Consider the following 17010-nt stretch of genomic DNA (forward strand, 5'->3'; position numbering starts at 1 on the left):
TTTCAGCTTTGCTTTTAGGAGTGGTGGTGGTGGTTGGTTGTACCTTACAGGGCTCTGTATTGCTTTGTGTCCTAGTTTTCTTTTTGTTGCTGTGATAAAACAATGACTGAAACTGAAATTTTGGGAGAACAGAAAAAGAGTTTGTTTCAGGTTAGAGCTTACGGTCAGTTCATAACTGAGGGAAGACAAGGCAGGAACGGAAGCAGAGAAAAATGAATGCTCCTTACTGACTTATATAGCAACATTGCTTACATAGCCCAGGACAACCTACCCAAAGTGGGCTAGGGCCTTCTATTCAGTTAACAATCAAGAAAATTTCTGCCTACAGACCGATCTTGACTGAGGTAATTCCTCAATTAAGGTGCCCTCTTCCCAAGTGATTAGTTAGTATAATGTTGACAAAAACTAACTAGTATTCTGGAAAAACACTTTACCATTGAGCAATACCTCCAGCCCCTCCTAACTTAACAACTGTGAATATTAAATATTGATAGATGGGGGTTAAGGGATAGTTTAGCAGTTAAGAGCAATTGTTGCTCTTCCTTAGGACCTGGGTTCAGTTCCCTGTACCCACATGGTAGTTCCAGTGAATCTGATGCCCTCTTCTACCTCTACTCCACCAGGCACAATTTTTTGCTTACATGTAAGCTTCCATGCTTACATGTAAGTTGATTTTATAAGTCTTAAAACGTGATAGGAAACAATAACATAATGGAAGCTTAAGAGATTTTCTTCTTAACATATCACTTCTTCAGTATATGCTACTTCAGCTTTTCTCTTTGATTTATCTATTTTAAGTTTAATTTGTTAGTGGAGTACTGACAGTTGAACTCAGGGTCTTGCAAATGTCAGGCAAACACTACTCCTGAATAACATCCTTGCTGCCCTTAGTCCCCTATTTATTTATTTAGAGACAAGGGGTCTTGAACTCTCTGCTTTCCAAGGACTGCACTTACAGACATGTGCTGGAGATGGGATCCAAATCAAGTTTTTGTGGCTGCTAGGCAAGCGCCTCACCAACTGAATTACTACATCTAAAGCACAGCCCTCCACCATTTTGCTGTTATTGTTTGTTTTTTATTTTTTGGTGACAGAATCTCTCTCTTTAACCCTGCCTGGCCTAGAACTTCTATGTAGATCACACTGGCCTTGAACTCACAGAGATTTCCCTGTCCCTACTACTGGAGTGCTGGGGCTAATGGCAGAACCACCATGGCTTGACCTCACTGTCTTTGATACTTGCCATGATTCACAGTTGCAGCTTGTTCATTACTTACTTAATGCTTATGCCAGCTACCGATCTTCAAGTCCCTCCCTCTGTTCTCATGTCTGCCTGCAAAGGCACTCAGTCTTACTTTTCCTTGTGGTGAACTTTGCCTGTTGGAGAATTAGGAGTGTCATCAAGATTGCTAAGTCTGAATACATTAGTATTAGTATCATGTTCTTACCAGGAATTAATCCTGTACTTGATGGTTTTTGTTTTTTTTGTTTTTTTTTGTTTTTTTTTTTTTATTCTGTAGGACCTCCCATTTCACAGTCAAGCTTAATAAACAGCCGTGACCAGCCTGGAACAAGTGCAGTGCACAATCTTGCACCAGTGGGAGCAAGACTACCTCCTCCTTTACCCCAGAACCTCCTTTATACAGTATCAGAAAGTAAGTAAACGTCACTTCAACAAATTCTTAGCTTTTTTTTTTTTTAATTAAAAAAATCAGTTTTTCATACACAGGGCAGATGGGCTACACAGTAAGTGGAGTGCCACCTGCGATTGTGAGACGGGACACAGGGTGTGTTTTCCTATGTTTTGATGAAGAGTCTTTTAGCTCCCAGGGATGTAGTCTGCATAGGATGGCAGTTCAGCCTGGTTGGTGTACAATTCCAGGATGTGTGAGAGTAGCTTCCAGTCCAGTTGTGTAATTCTGGTCTAAGGCTAGAGTTTTGCATTTTGGGCTGCAGGATCTATAGTGTCATTTCTGCCTGGTCTCAATGTGATGTCCAAGGCAATCTAGGAATTAATAGACAGACCATTCCAAAAGGTGGTTTTGTTTTTTAAAATTTACTTATTTATTATTATATATAAGTACACTGTAGCTATCCTCAGACACACCCAAAGAGGGCATCAGATCTCATTACAGATGTTTATGAGCCATCATGTGGTTGCTGGGAATTGAACTCAGGACCTCTGGAAGAGCAGTCAGTGTTCTTTTTTTTTTTTAAAGATTTATTCATTTATTATATATAAGTACACTGTACACTGTAGCTGTCTTCAGATACACCAGAAGAGGGCATCGGATCTCTTTACAGATGTTTGTGAGCCACCATGTGGTTGCTGGGAATTGAACTCAGGACCTCTGGAAGAGCAGTCAGGGTTCTTAACCACTGAGCCATCTCTCTAGCCCCCCAAAGGTGGTTTTGATGGGTTGTCAAGATGGTAGGTAAAGACAGTTGCCACCAAAGCTCAGAACTTGAGTTTGATCTCTGGGTCTCACATGGTGGAAGGAGAGAAATGACTCTTTGCAAGTTGTCATCTGATCTTCAGACATGCAATGTGGCACTGTATGTGAGTACACCAAAAACGCTTGTTCTTATGGAATGTATAACTGTACAATTGTATTCAGACTACAGAGGAGCCATGTTATATGGCTGTGTTTTAAAACAAAAGTGTGCTGGAGTGGAGAGAAGCAATGAGTCCTCTGTTACTGTAGAATGACAGCACATGGTCATTCTTAGTGACTGCTGCAGTCACAGCATTGAGCTGCTGCTAAAGGGACCTCTTAACACAGATGGTCTGATTTCTAACACGTGTACAAGAGTCAGGTAAAATATGTCGAATGGTTAACTGTGTGTTCAAGTGAAGATAGAAAACATAAATTATAGTAAGTTTTAACACATTTTTAACATGTTTAATTTTAAAGTGGTTCTTTTGATTTATAACTTTTTTGATTTATATATCAAGTGTCTAGTGGTTTTACTTTTTTTTTTTTTTTTTTTTGGACATAGGGTTTCTCTGTATGGTCCTGACTGTCCTGGAACTTGCTCTGTAGACCAGGCTGTCCTCAAACTCAGAGATCTTTTTTTCTGTGGTACCCGAGTGCTGGGATTAAAGGCATATGTAACCATTATCTAGCTTGGGATATTTGATATTTATGTGTGTATGTGTATACATATATATACATATATATACATACACACACATTATATATATATATATAAATTATTTTTCAGAAATATTTTTCACAGGTCAATTAAGCCAGTAATGACGGCATACTCCTGTAAATCCCAGTACTTGGGACAGTCTCAGCCACATAGCAAATATGAGGCTGCCTTGGGCAACTTAAGCTACTGTCTCAAAAAACCAAAACAATCAACAGTGTTAGATATTGAATTCTTTGTCTACAGAAATGATGGTATGTTCATTTCTTATGTATCTGTGCTTATAAATTTGCTTTACCTCTGAAACATTTCCTTATCTCTTTCATGTCACAAAGAGGCAGCCAAGTGAAGTAGTTGGACCTGTTTAAGATCCTGATTCTTCACCTCTCTCTTCTCTTCTCTTCTCTTCTCTCTCTGTCTCTCTCTCTCTGTCTGTCTCTCTCTCTCTCTCTCTCTCTCTCTCTCTCTCTCTCTCTCTCTCTCTCTCTCTCTCTCTCTCTCATATATCCAGGCCAAGTGACTTAACTTCTGTATGTACCTTGGTTTCTTTTTCTGAGTGAGAGTAATGTTACTTCATTATGATTCTTCTGAAGAGAAAATGAATTTATATTTGTGTAAGGCATCTAATATGTCTTTGTCATCTGCTAACCTGAAAGGATTAGTTATATTCTATGTAGTTACTATTTTCTTGTCAGATTTCAACCTCCGAAAATAAAGCCTATTCTATTTTTTCTTCTTTTGCTATTTTCTTTTTTTTGGAGCTGGGGACCGAACCCAGGGTCTTGCGCCTCCTAGGCAAGCGCTCTACCACTGAGCCAAATCCCCAACCCCTTCTTTTGCTTTTTTAAAAAAGATTTATTTATTTAGTATATGAGTATACACTATGTCCTCAGATACACCAGAAGAGGGCATCAGATCACATTACAGATGGTTGTGAGCCACCATGTGGTTGCTGGGAATTGAACCAGGACCTTCAGAAGAGCAGTTTGTGCTCTTAACCATTGAGCCATCTCTCTAGCCTAATAAAGTCTATTCTTAAAATTCTTAAATTAATGCCTTCTACCCTTGTCTTTGTTGATGGGTACAAGAGCCAATTACTCATGTGGACATCATCATGTGACTGACACACACCTCCCTCCCCCCTTAATGATCTATGTGTACTTGAACACCAGGCCCTACCTAGCACACAAGGCAAGCTCCAACCTTGCTTTTTCTTTTTAAAAAACCCAGTTCATCAAAAACCCATTTCCTTTGACATTTCTCCTTCACTATTTTTCCACCAGAACCTCTCCTCTTACTCATGTTTGATTCACGGCTCATTTGGGTCATTTGACACCATTATGTTTGTTTAAGCACCTCTGCCAAGGTATAGCACTTAGTGTTAAGTCAATATTCTTCAGACTTTTGTCATGCAAACTCTTCAGTGGTGAGGTACTGTTTCCTTCTGAATCATCAGAGACTCTTCTCTTAGGTTTCTGACTCTTGCTCTTATGATTTAGGTCTTCTTTGCTAATCTCTTTTTCATTGTTTCTAACATGCACAGTGTCTAACATGCTCTTGATGTGTGACTCAAGAAAAGGCATTTTTTTCTTTACAGCTACATGAATGCTTTCTTTACTGGGTCAAGGTTCAAATCTAAGAACTTGAGAAACATTCATGTCCTGTAAGCATTTGTTACATAATGATATAATATATTTAAATATAGGTCTATTTGATTTTTTTTTGCCTTTTATGAATATAAATCAGAAATCTGACATTTTCTGCTGTCTCATGGTCTTCTGATTAGTGTCTTCTCATAGAGCAGTTTGTTTTATTGTTGCTGTCATTGTTTTTACTTATGAGAAATATCAAATATATAAAAAAAATGAAGATACTATAATAAACTCAGTATATGAAGGTTCCTGTTACCCTTGTTAGTAGTGACCACAGGGCAGTTAACTCACTATTTCTGTGCGTCAACAGTTTAAAATGTCTTTTGTACTTATAAATATATAAACTGGGATTTATTGCAGTATAAAGCGAAATGGCATATTTTTATATTGTTACATTTAGTGTTGTCATAGTAAAAATTCTCCTTTTTTAAAGAAACTGGCAGTTATCCACTTTTTTTAATACCAAATTAAATATTGTGACATACTCTATAAATACTCTGCTTAGTGCTAATTTATTATTATTATTATTTTTATTATTATTAAGTTTTGAGACAGATTTTCTGCATATGCCTGGCTATTCTGGCATTCACTGTTGTAAACTACACTAGCCTCGAACTAACAGAGATCCCACCTGCCCCTGCCTCCTGCCTGCTGGAATTAAAGGTCTGTACTACCATACCTGGCTGGTGTTGATTTTAAAAAATTTGACAGTTGCCAGTAATCTCAGTGACTTAGCTCAATATTCATTAATTCAGAAAATATTTGTTCAAGTGTTAATCATGTGCCAGGCGTTGCGGTTAGATGCTATGGAGCTAAGATGTGTAAGTTAACTGATCACTGGTGGCCTTTCTCTCATATCTTTAAAAGAAAGAGTGTAATGTTTTCTAGAGAGATTTGTAACAGACCTAAGAATATTAGGGAACAAGTATAATTCTCAGCTTCTTACTTTTTCAGAACAAAGGACTACATAGGAAAATATCTAGTATCTTTTTTAATTTTAAAGATACATTTTTAAGGGCTGGAGAGATGGCTCAGTGGTTAAGAGCACAGACTGCTCTTGCAGAGGTCCTGAGTTCAATTCCCAGCAACCACATGGTGGCTCACAACCATCTGTAATGTGATCTGATGCCCTCTTCTGGTGTGTCTGAAGACAGCTACAGTGTACTCATATATATAAAATAAATAAATCTTTAAAATTAAGCCAGATAGATAGATAGATAGATAGATAGATAGATAGATAGATAGAGTCTTAGAATAAAAACAGCGCTTTTAATAATTACCATTTTTACTTTCAGATCAATAAAAAGTGTTAATTTCTCATTGGTACTTATGTTTTACTATTTTATAATCTTAGATGCTGTGTCAGTGTTTACAAAGAGAATTAATTTGTTGGCAAATAGAATATTAATACTGGACACAATTATGTCATTCAGACAGCTTTGTGGATTTTCTTCCATAGTTAAAAGCATACAATTTGATTCTAAAATATATAGAGAGGAGCAGGGAAGATGGCTTAGTAAAGTGCTTACATTGCAAGCATGAGGATCTGGGTTTAGATCCACAGTAACAAGTAAAGGTCAGGTGTAGTAGCGAGTGCTGTAGCTCTAGTGCTGCAGGGAAGCAGACATTTGTATTCCTGGAGCTCCTTATAGGTTCAGTGAAAGTCCCTGCCTCAAAAATAATGTAGTTCAGTTGGTAGAATGCTTGTCTACTATGCATGAAGCCCTGGGTTCAGTGCTCAGTGTCACTTAAATCCAGAGGTGTAGCATATACCTGTCTTTTCTGTACTCTGAAGGGAAGGCAGGAGAATCAGTAATTCAGGGCCATCCTCATTTACATAGTACATTTGAGGCCAGCCAGACATACATGAGGCCCTGTCTCAATTTTTACAATGAAGAATTAAAAAGTAGAAAGAAAAGCAATATAGGAGGATGTTGATGTCAGCTTTTTGTCTTCATATGCATATGCACACATGAGCATGTACATATAGCACATTCACAGTTTATAGAAAAAAATTAAAGCCCTAGAGTATAGGATCTGCTAGCCATCTTAGCATTTAAAACACAATTGCGGGGCCTGGTCCGATGGCTTGGTGGGTAAAGGTAAAGTGCTTGCCTCTAAACCTGGTGACCTAAGTATGATTCTCAAGGGGGAAAGAGAAAGCCAATATAAGTTGTCCTCTGGATTCCCTACATTTGCATGTGTACACACACGTGCTTGCATGTGCGCGCTTGCGCGCGCGCGCGCATGCACACACACACACACACACACACACACACTCTCTTTCTCTCTCTCACACAGAAATAAATGTAATAAGTTCTGGTATTGAATCATCATTACAGTAGCCTAGAGTGGGAATCATATGTGTAAAAAAATATTTGAAAATTGGAGACGTGTGGGGAGGTGTCTCGAATGGATAGCAAACTTGCTGTACAAGTGTGAAAAATGGAGTTCAGGTTTCCAAAACAGGTAAAATCAGACATGGTAGCTCATGTTGGGAATCTGAGTGCTTCTACAGTGAGAAGAGAAGCAGATTCTCTGGGATCTTGAGGACCAACTGGTAAATATAGCATGAAACTTGTGAAACAAGGCAAAAAGCAAAGACACCCAAGATTGTCCTCTGACCCTACCTCAACACACACAGTGGCACGCACACCCACATTTGTACATATGAATCCTCCCTTGAAGGAACACATGTACCTTCACAGGAATACATAAACATAAAACATACGCATAAAAAACATTGGAAAGTATAATAGAGTATTTTAGTCATAGGTTTTGGTTTTTTTTTTTTTTTTGGTTCTTTTTTTCGGAGCTGGGGACCGAACCGAGGGCCTTGCGCTTGCTAGGCAAGCGCTCTACAACTGAGCTAAATCCCCAACCCTAGTCATAGTTTTTTAATATCTTTTACTTAGTTGATTTTAATGTAGTTTCCTTAGTTTCCACTTTAAATACTGTCTTTGAGACAGATAAATTGGACCCTTAAGATTGTTCAAGTTTTCTTTTATAAATAATATAATTGGTAATTTCCAAATAGCGTAACTTGGTTTGTTCAAATAAAGTAAAGATCTTTATGTATATTTTTAGTGTGTTGGGAAATTTGGGGGGCTGGAGAGATGGCTCAGAGGTTAAGAGCAATGATACACTTTGAGCACCTACAGAACAGCTCACAACTGTCCAGGTCTGGAGTGTGCAGTGCTCTCTTTTGGTCTACAGGCACCAGGCATGCATCAGCTTTAGCCACTCTTTTTAATGTTTGAACCAATGAATCACATGCTGTCTGTGGTTTTAAAAACTGATATTGCACAAGCTTGTCCTTAAGTCTGTAGTCTACTTACTGATTACATAACCAGTCAGATTTGTGCTGGACCATATATTTAAAGCCATCACACAGATGGCATGTTTCTTCTGGTTTTTCTCTTGAGCATTAAGCTTCTTGGTTTGTTTGTTTTTTCTTCAGTGAAAATTCTCTGTAGTAGGTCATGACAACTATTATTTTCTAATGTTTGAGGTTATTTTAAATTGTCGTTGCAATATAGTGATTGACTAAATCTTCTAAAACACATTTTGAAAGGATTGATGTTAAATGTGTAGTTGTGTCATCTGCTTTGCAGTGAACTTTTTCATCTCCTTTTCTTCATGCATGTGGACAAAGAAGATGAGAGATTTTAGTCTTATTTCTTCTACTACTGTGAAACCAAGTGATTACTTTGTGGCCTGCCTTATCAGTTCATGTTGAAAATCTAAAGGGATTTTGAAATTAAAAGGCATTTAGTCACATACTAAAATCTTTCTAGCTTTACTAGGTCTTATGTTGTAGTGAATGTCTGGCCTTGTTACATAAAATACTGACTAAACCTTATAATAAATTTATGTTTTGTATGTCATTGTTAGGGAATGGTAATAAATAAAAACCAAAGGAAGGTTTTGGTCTGTGATACTTTGTCTCTTTTCAAGTGTGTGGTGTGTGTGTGCATGTGCATGTTGTTTGTGTCCATAAATGTAATCTATTTTAGAACATGGCTTCTAATATCCACAGTCATTTCCTGTATCCAGTATTGGTCTGTTTGCATTTTTTCTTCAATTTTTTCCTTTGTTATTGCCCTCTCTATGGTGATAACAAATTCCCACCACCTTTTAATTTTCTTCTAGTAAACATTTCTTATTCTTTGTGAGGCTGTGGGTATGATAATTTGTTTTGCATTTCTTACTGGTTTTTTCCTGCTTTTAGATACAGGAGTATATTTTGTGCAGACTTGACATTTCACTTGTGATTAGAGGGATACATGCATAACAATCTGTATAGCTCATTGACTACTAGATTCTATATGAACAATAGCTCAGGGTACCTCTTCTCTAACTCAGTTGGTTCATTGCTCAGCTTTAGATAAAATTAGCATACATTTACTTCACTTAAGATTCAAAAAAGCAGAAAGCCAGGTGTGGTATTGCATACCTGCAATCTCAGAACTTGAGCCATGGAGGTAATAGAATCAGGATTTCAATGTTAGCCTCACCTCTACAGTGACATTGAGGCAAGCAAGCTTGGACAAAACCCTCTCTCAAGAAAGAGACACAGATAGAAGAGACAGGAGAAAGGATTCTACAGGGCAGATAATGCAGTGCTAATTTCTTTGTACCTTGATGCATCCTAACTTGTTGCATGTCTGGCTTTCTTGAGTTAGAATCTTCAATAATGTCTCTCTCTACTACTGTTCCTTTTGTTGTAATTTTTCTGTTGTTGGCTCACGTCCTCAGGAAGTGCACCATTGCCTCAGAGAAGCATTGACTCTCACTCCCAGCTGCCCTCCTATTCTTTCCTCTATAGGACAGCCCATGTATTCTCGTGAACATGGTGCTGCTGCATCTGAGCGACTTCAGTTGGGGACACCGCCTCCTCTGTTGGCAGCTCGTTTGGTGCCACCTCGAAACCTCATGGGATCCTCCATTGGGTATCATACCTCAGTCTCCAGCCCCACCCCTCTGGTCCCAGGTAAGCTTTGCTTCAGATGGCCATCCTCCTCCTCACTGATCTTTTATACCTTAAACTGGTCAACCTGACAGATGACCTGGCACTCAAAGTTCCTATAAAGATCTTAGGTAGAGTTATTTTCTGTTTCTCTGTTTCTTGGTTTGTCCCTTGTGGTTGTTGATGATTAGGTCCTCTGTGTGTGTCTGTCATCTCTGTTGTCCTGTATGTTTACATTCAGTGCCTTGGTAACAGTCACATCTTCCTTGATGTAGTTTCTAATCAGGTAGATAGAAGATAGTACTTATTTGAGCATTTTCTAGTTAATTACTTGTATATTTCAAGAAAAACTAGGGTAATTTTTCTTTGAAATAAAGCCAAACATCTGGTTTCTTGTTGGTGGTGGATAAACATCGTTTTTCCCTTCTACTCCCTGTTGTATGGACAGATTGCTCATAATGAATGTAGGGTTGTTGAAAATTATTTCACCCTATTGACATATGTTTTGAAGATCTGTGATATGTTTTGTTGGTGTTTTGATAGTCTCTTTTTAAAAGATGTTTGTCTCGCTTGTATTTTGGATTTCAGTTCATAACTAACTAAAGGGCCCTTTAAAAACAAACAAGGGTCACAACATTGTCCAGGTTAGTCTTGAACTTGGAATCTGAGTGCTAGGTTTTCAGGTGTTTGCCACCATGCCTGACCTTATTGTAGAATCTACATTTATTTGGGTTCTGTGTTCCCAGAGGTCATAGAAGAAGGTCATTTGGTTGTGTGGATTTCGAACCTTTCTGTAGCCTCAGCTGTGGGAAGTTTCTGCTACCACTAAGCAGTAATTGAAAACTGTGACCGTACTTTGTTGATGTGCTTAAAGGTTGAGGTAGGGTTTATTTTGTTAATTCTTTGAGTGGGCCTCTATCTTAGTCAGGGTTACTATTGCTGTGAGGAAACACTATGACCAAAGAATCTTAGGGAGGAGAGGGTTTAATTTGGCTTATGCTTCCACATTACAGTTTATCATTAAAGGAAATCAGGACAGGAACTCAAATAGGACAAGGATCTGGAGCAGGAGATGATGACGAGGTCGTGGAGGGGGACTGCTTATTGGCTGCTCATGATGGCTTGCTCAGCCTTCTTCCTTATAGAATCATCTGCCCATGGATGGTACCACCCATAATGGGCTCCCCAACCCCTATCAATCACTAATTAAGAAAATTTCTTATAGCTGCTTCTTATAGAGGTATTTTTCTCAATTGAGGTTTCTTTTCAGATAACTTTAGCTTGAATCAAGTTGATATAAAACTAGCCAGGACAGCATAACTGTGGAATCTATGGAATTTGCTATTTTACCTATCATCTTCAAAATGTATTGCTCAGACATTTAACATACTTAAATCTAATAAGTAGATAGGATTTCCTTTTAAGTTATACTTCATTAAAGCATGTTTCTCTCAGTAATAAGAGTTGATTTAAACAAACAAAAATTAAGGGTATATAGGTCATTGAATATAATGCTTGCTTCAAATTGTGAGGAACTAAATTTGAAACCCCAGCACCTTTATAAAAAGCTGGGCATAGGTGTACACACCTATCATTCTGGCATGAGAGATTTAGTTGAGAGAACTTCTGGGGTTCACTGACCAGCCATTATAGCTGAACATTCAATGAGAGACTTTATCTCAGAAATAAGATACTGACAGATAGAGGAAAACACTGAGCATTGACTCTGTCTTCTGCATGTGGAAGACAAAAAGTTATAAGGAAGGATGTAGAGCAAGAACTGAAGAGATTGAGTATAAGCCAAAGAATACTCTGGCAGAGTAACTTACTGCTTAGATAGCATACTGAAATAGATTTTGGTTTTATTAGGTTACCACCAGGAAGCTTTGAGGCTGAATATAATAAGCCTTGAGAGTGAACGTAGGTCTTGTAATAGGAATATCATTGTGATAGTAATTTATTAACTTTCCTTAGCCATTCTAAGGAGAGAGCACAGATCACCCTAGTGACTAATTTTTCAAAATAATTTATTATTTTATTGTAGGAAATCATTTTCAATCTATTGATGCTTGTCTGTAGTACACCACAAGCTATTTTCAAAAGTGAAAGGAAAGAAATGTGGACAAGAAGGAAGCTTGACCAGCAGTGTTAGTACTGATACTAGATGTCTCAATTGGTTGCCCCTCAGTGGCATTTAATTGTTCTAAACTTAAAGAGTTGTTGTGTTTGCAGGGAGAGAATATGCTCATGGAACCTGAAGTTGGGAAATAACAGTGTTCAGGGCAAGATTTAATCTAAGAAGGTTGGGAATGATAAGCTGCACCAAAGACTTCCTTATTTAGCTTATTTAGAAGGTGAGGCAGAGAAAAAAAATGCTTTGAGAATTTAGGAAGTTCCTAAGGGGGTTGTTTGTTTTGAAGATTTACTTTATTTTATTTTATCTGAGACAGAGTCTCAGTATATTGCTTTAGCTAGCCTGGGACTAACCTTGTAGATCAGACTGGCTTCAGACTCATAAAGATTCACTTGCCTCTACCTCCCAAGTGCTGATCTTAAAGGCATGTACCCCCACACCTGGCTTATTTTATTAATTTTTAATTGTGTGTGTGCGTATGTCTGTATATGGGTTTATGCATCTGAGTACACGCGCCCATCCCATCCAGAGGAGGGTATTGAATCCTTTGGAACTGGAGTTACAAGTGGTTGTGAACCAATTGACAAGAGTGCTGAGAAACAACTTGGGTCTTTTACAAGAACAGTGTCCTCTTAACCACTGAAATCTCTCTCCAGAAAGTGGATCATTTGTGAGCTTATACTCTGAATCATAGAAGTGATAACCTTTAATAAAGATGTACTTGAACCTAATCTTGTAGTTTGAACGTTTTATGAATCATTAAACACATTTTTCATTAAGAATAAAAAGAAACATGTGAATTGTAACTATGAAAGCCAATGTCTTCAGTCTACCTTGCTATGATTTGATTTAGAGAGAAGATATGTGCCATTTGAGTCTGTAATTTCAGAATCGGTTTTTACACTAGTAAAATAATTACATAGGGTTAGAATTTTAAAAATGACTTTTTGTTTTAGAAAAAAGTATAAGAAATGTGATAAAAGTAATAGGGTGGTTTTAAAATAATTATAAATGTGAAATTTTAACTTACCTAGCTCTTATTTGAAATACGCTTTGGATAGCAAGCCAGCTATCTTTCTTTGGCTTAAAAAATTAATGTATTGATTATAGAAATACCTAGAAATTACTAAGACACAACTCAACAATCTTTGAGTAAACTTGTTCGTGTAAACAAAAATCGGTGATAAAAATATGTATGGTTATTGAAGATTGAAGTATGTGGTTTATATACAGGGTAAACAAGACTGAGTGGGTTGAGAAGTAAATGTCTGTTTGAATTGGATGGCTCTATGTTCATGACAGTAGCACTGTTTGCTTCCTCACTCCTAAAGGAATGTTTGACATAACTCACAAAGAAGTGTATATGCATTGATGGAATTAAGTTTTTTGAAGAACACATGATTTGAACTGCTCTTTATTTATAGGGAATAGTTTGAGCACTCACTGACTTTCTAAGTGTTGGGATTTTTTTGTTTGTTTGTTTTGTTTTTCAGATACATATGAACCAGATGGTTATAATCCTGAAGCACCTAGTATCACCAGTTCTGGTAGATCTCAGTACAGACAGTTCTTTTCAAGAGCACAGACACAGCGTCCCAACCTGATTGGCCTCACATCTGGAGATATGGATGCAAATCCAAGAGGTGAGAATGCTCTTTTCTGATGATAAATGTGACATAGTAATTTAATGTTATAGTTAATATTTTTGTGTTTCCGAGCTCTCTTGAGGAAATCAGACTACTTATACTTTTAAAACATACTGGGTAATCATCTCAAAGTCTTTTAATGACTTTGCTTCTAAATTTTAATGATATAGTTAAAGAATATATTTATTATAGATACAGAAAATAATATTTTCAGTTTTTTGCTTTTTGTTTTGGTAGGACTTCAGACCATTTTAGTTGTGTGCTGAGCACAGTGATAGAGTTCAGATACAAGGTGAAATGATTGGTTCCTTTCCCTCAAAGAATTGATCAAAGGAATATTGTGCATTTTGAGAGCTGTAGCCTCAAACCAATAATGGTTCAAGCCTAAGCACTACAAGTAAATTAGCATTTTATCAATTTACTCTTTAAGATTACAGCTGTATACTCAGGCCCAGTGGCAATTTTTTTTTTATCTGTGTGGCAGCAGGAGGATCAGGGGTTGAAGATTATCTTAATATAGCAGGTTCAAAGCCAGCCTGGGCCACATGAGACCCTGTCTAAAAACAGAAAACAAACATACAAACAAACAAAAATCAGTAAAAATTACATCAGGATCTATTTCAAAGTTTCTAAGACAAACCTTAATAAAAAGGGGGTGGGAGTGGATCCATTAACCATGCCTTTAATTCCACACTTGGGAGACAGAGACAGATCTCTGACGCTAGCCTAGTTTACATAGTAAGTTACAGGCCAACCAGGGATACATAGTCAGGTCTTGTCTCAAGTTGTTCCCCAATCCCCCCAAAAAATCAAGCCAAGATAAAACACAAGCATATATCTCTAATGTGAGTTCAGTTTCCTTGCAAATACATTAGAGTGAAATATGATCCTATACAAACACATAGCTAGGCATGGTGCCTCACTATAATTTGAGTCAGTGCTCAGGAGACTGAGGCAGAGGACTGATTCAAATCCAGGCCAGGCTGGGCTAAAGAATGAGATCTGATTTCAAAAAAAAAAAAAAAAAAAAAGGAAAACAAAATAATGTAATATTGCATATAAGAAAATCACTAGCTGGTGGTGGTGGCATATACATTTAATTTCAGCACTCAGGCATCAGAAGATATATCTTTTAGTTCAAGGCCAGCCTGGTCTACATAGTTAGAAGACAGCAGGGGTTCTACAGAGAAACCATGTCTTGAAAAACAAACAAACAAAAGAAAACCTTTATGTGGTGAACATTTTGTTGGACTATGAATGGAGGCAGATAATAATTGTAGTTGTATTGCTTAATCCCTTGTTGAAAACAGTAATTGTTATATATTTATATTGTAAAAATAAGTAAATTTATAGTGTGTGTGTGTGTGTATGTGTATATATATATATATATATATATATATATATATATATATATATGGTCTTGCTCCTCAGACTACTCTCTCCAATAACTTTCTTGCATTCGATGATGGTCTACTTGAGTTAACTGTCACATTGAATTGTCTTTGAGGTTTTAAGTTTGCATTTTAATTAATTTTTTGAGTGTAAAGAATAGTCATTTGTGGCTTTTCTTGCTGATAAGCATTTCTAAGAAGGAAATGGTAAGCGAGACACGGTTGTGCAGGCCTCTAATCCCAGCCCTTGGCAAACTGAGGCAGAAAGTCAGTGATCTGCCTTTAAACAAAACAAACATAGGAAATGGTAGTAGGTGAGTGTTGTTCATAGGACCTTTTAGCTTTAGATTAAATATTCCAATTATTTGATGTTTCCTCAAAATTCATTAATGGGAATTTTTGTTTCCAACAGCTGCTAATATTGTCATCCAGACTGAACCACCAGTTCCTGTTTCAATTAATAGCAACATCACCAGAGTAGTTCTGGAACCAGAGAGCCGAAAGAGAGCTATTAGTGGTTTGGAAGGGCCCCTTACAAAGAAGCCTTGGCTGGGAAAGTAAGATGGTTTTGTTTATTAGAAATATATAATCAATGCTTGTGTTGTTTCATTTGGTTAATAACGTTTTTGCAAAGTGTGGTGATGCGTGCCTTTAATTCTATGGCTCTGAGTTTGAAGCCAGCCTGGTCTCCAAAGCAAGGACATTCAGGGCTCTTACAGAGAAAACCTGTCCAGAAAAACAAGCAAACAAACAAATCATTAATTAGTGATTTTTTTAAAGTATGCTTTTCAGAGTTAGGGTTCCAAGAGGCATCTTTAGAATATCCTAGAAATTAAAAAGTAACAGGATATTCATAATATTTGTAAATTGTACCTACTCCTCACCCAATATTAAACATCATTGACATACCAGGAGTGACTAGGAAGAAAACATTGGTACCTTTGCAGAAGTTGAAAAATGCATGCTTAAAAATGACAAATATGTGGTTAAAAAACATTGCTCTATTTGTTTTTTTTTTTGTTTTTTGTTTGTTTATTTATTTATTTATTTTTTGCTCTATTTGTTTTAAAGGTAGCCTGGCACTCGTGTGGCTCTAACATGCTTTAGTATCAGTTGGATAACTTCTCTTTAAAATACTTCATTCTGTTTTCCCCTCCCTCTTTATATTGTAATGAGGGATATAATAAAGTTCTGTAATTTTTGAAGAGTGCCTAAACGTTACTTTCCTTGCTGATGGTAGCATCTCTTGGCTAGCTATAGGATGGGAGAATTAACCAAGGTTCCTCAATGCTTGTTTCAGACAAGGGAACAACAATCAAAGTAAACCAGGCTTCTTAAGGAAGAATCAGTACACAAACACCAAATTAGAAGTGAAAAAAATCCCCCAGGAATTGAACAACATTACCAAGCTCAATGAACACTTCAGCAAATTTGGAACCATAGTTAATATCCAGGTAATTTAATTCAATCTGTGACAGAATGCATGTGTACTGTGAGTTTTGGAAAGTATTCCTAGCAGTTCACCTTGATTAGAGGCAATGGTGATTCCAACTTTGCAAAGAGTTGTGTAAACTCGATTAGATATCCAAGTGTGCATGTGTGTATCATGGAATTTTTTAGTTGAATTTGTTCTTGAGAATTCATTTGATTCTTTTCTGTAATCTTTTCTTGAAAACACCAGGGAGGTTCTTGTTATTTTTGTTGTTGTTCATAGGTCTTTGTCTAAACAAATGACTTTCCAGTCTATATTAATGTTATCTAAGAAACTGAGATTTATGGTAAGTTATCCAACATCAAATCAATTGTAGTGATAACATAATTTTTTTGATGTCTACTTGTTAGAAGTTTGAATTTATGAATTTGTAGTTACAAGTGAGGATTTAATTGACTGTACTTTAGTTTAAATTCATGTCCTTTTCTCTTAAATGTTTTCTGTCATTATTCTTTATGGCATTTAGAAAAAAAGAACTGGATGGTTTATTATTATACATAGGTAGAACAGTTTCTCAGGCATTTATGTTGAATACCATAGGCTGAATAAACAAACAGTAGGAATTTATTCTAT

At 36.9% G+C, this 17010-nt stretch overlaps 1 protein-coding gene across 1 annotated transcript in view; it reads left to right on the plus strand.

Annotated features, from left to right (window-relative positions):
• Nucleotides 1-17010, plus strand: part of Rbm27 (RNA binding motif protein 27) — a 62833-nt gene that overhangs the window by 28123 nt on the left and 17700 nt on the right. The window contains exons 8-12 of the mRNA XM_032885380.1: nt 1521-1655; nt 9634-9798; nt 13402-13551; nt 15358-15502; nt 16246-16399. Of these exons, the coding sequence (XP_032741271.1) occupies nt 1521-1655; nt 9634-9798; nt 13402-13551; nt 15358-15502; nt 16246-16399 (749 nt within the window). The remainder of the gene's footprint in view (nt 1-1520; nt 1656-9633; nt 9799-13401; nt 13552-15357; nt 15503-16245; nt 16400-17010) is intronic.

The sequence above is a fragment of the Rattus rattus genome, chromosome 15 (genome assembly GCF_011064425.1).
Source record: "Rattus rattus isolate New Zealand chromosome 15, Rrattus_CSIRO_v1, whole genome shotgun sequence".
NCBI lineage: Eukaryota > Metazoa > Chordata > Mammalia > Rodentia > Muridae > Rattus > Rattus rattus.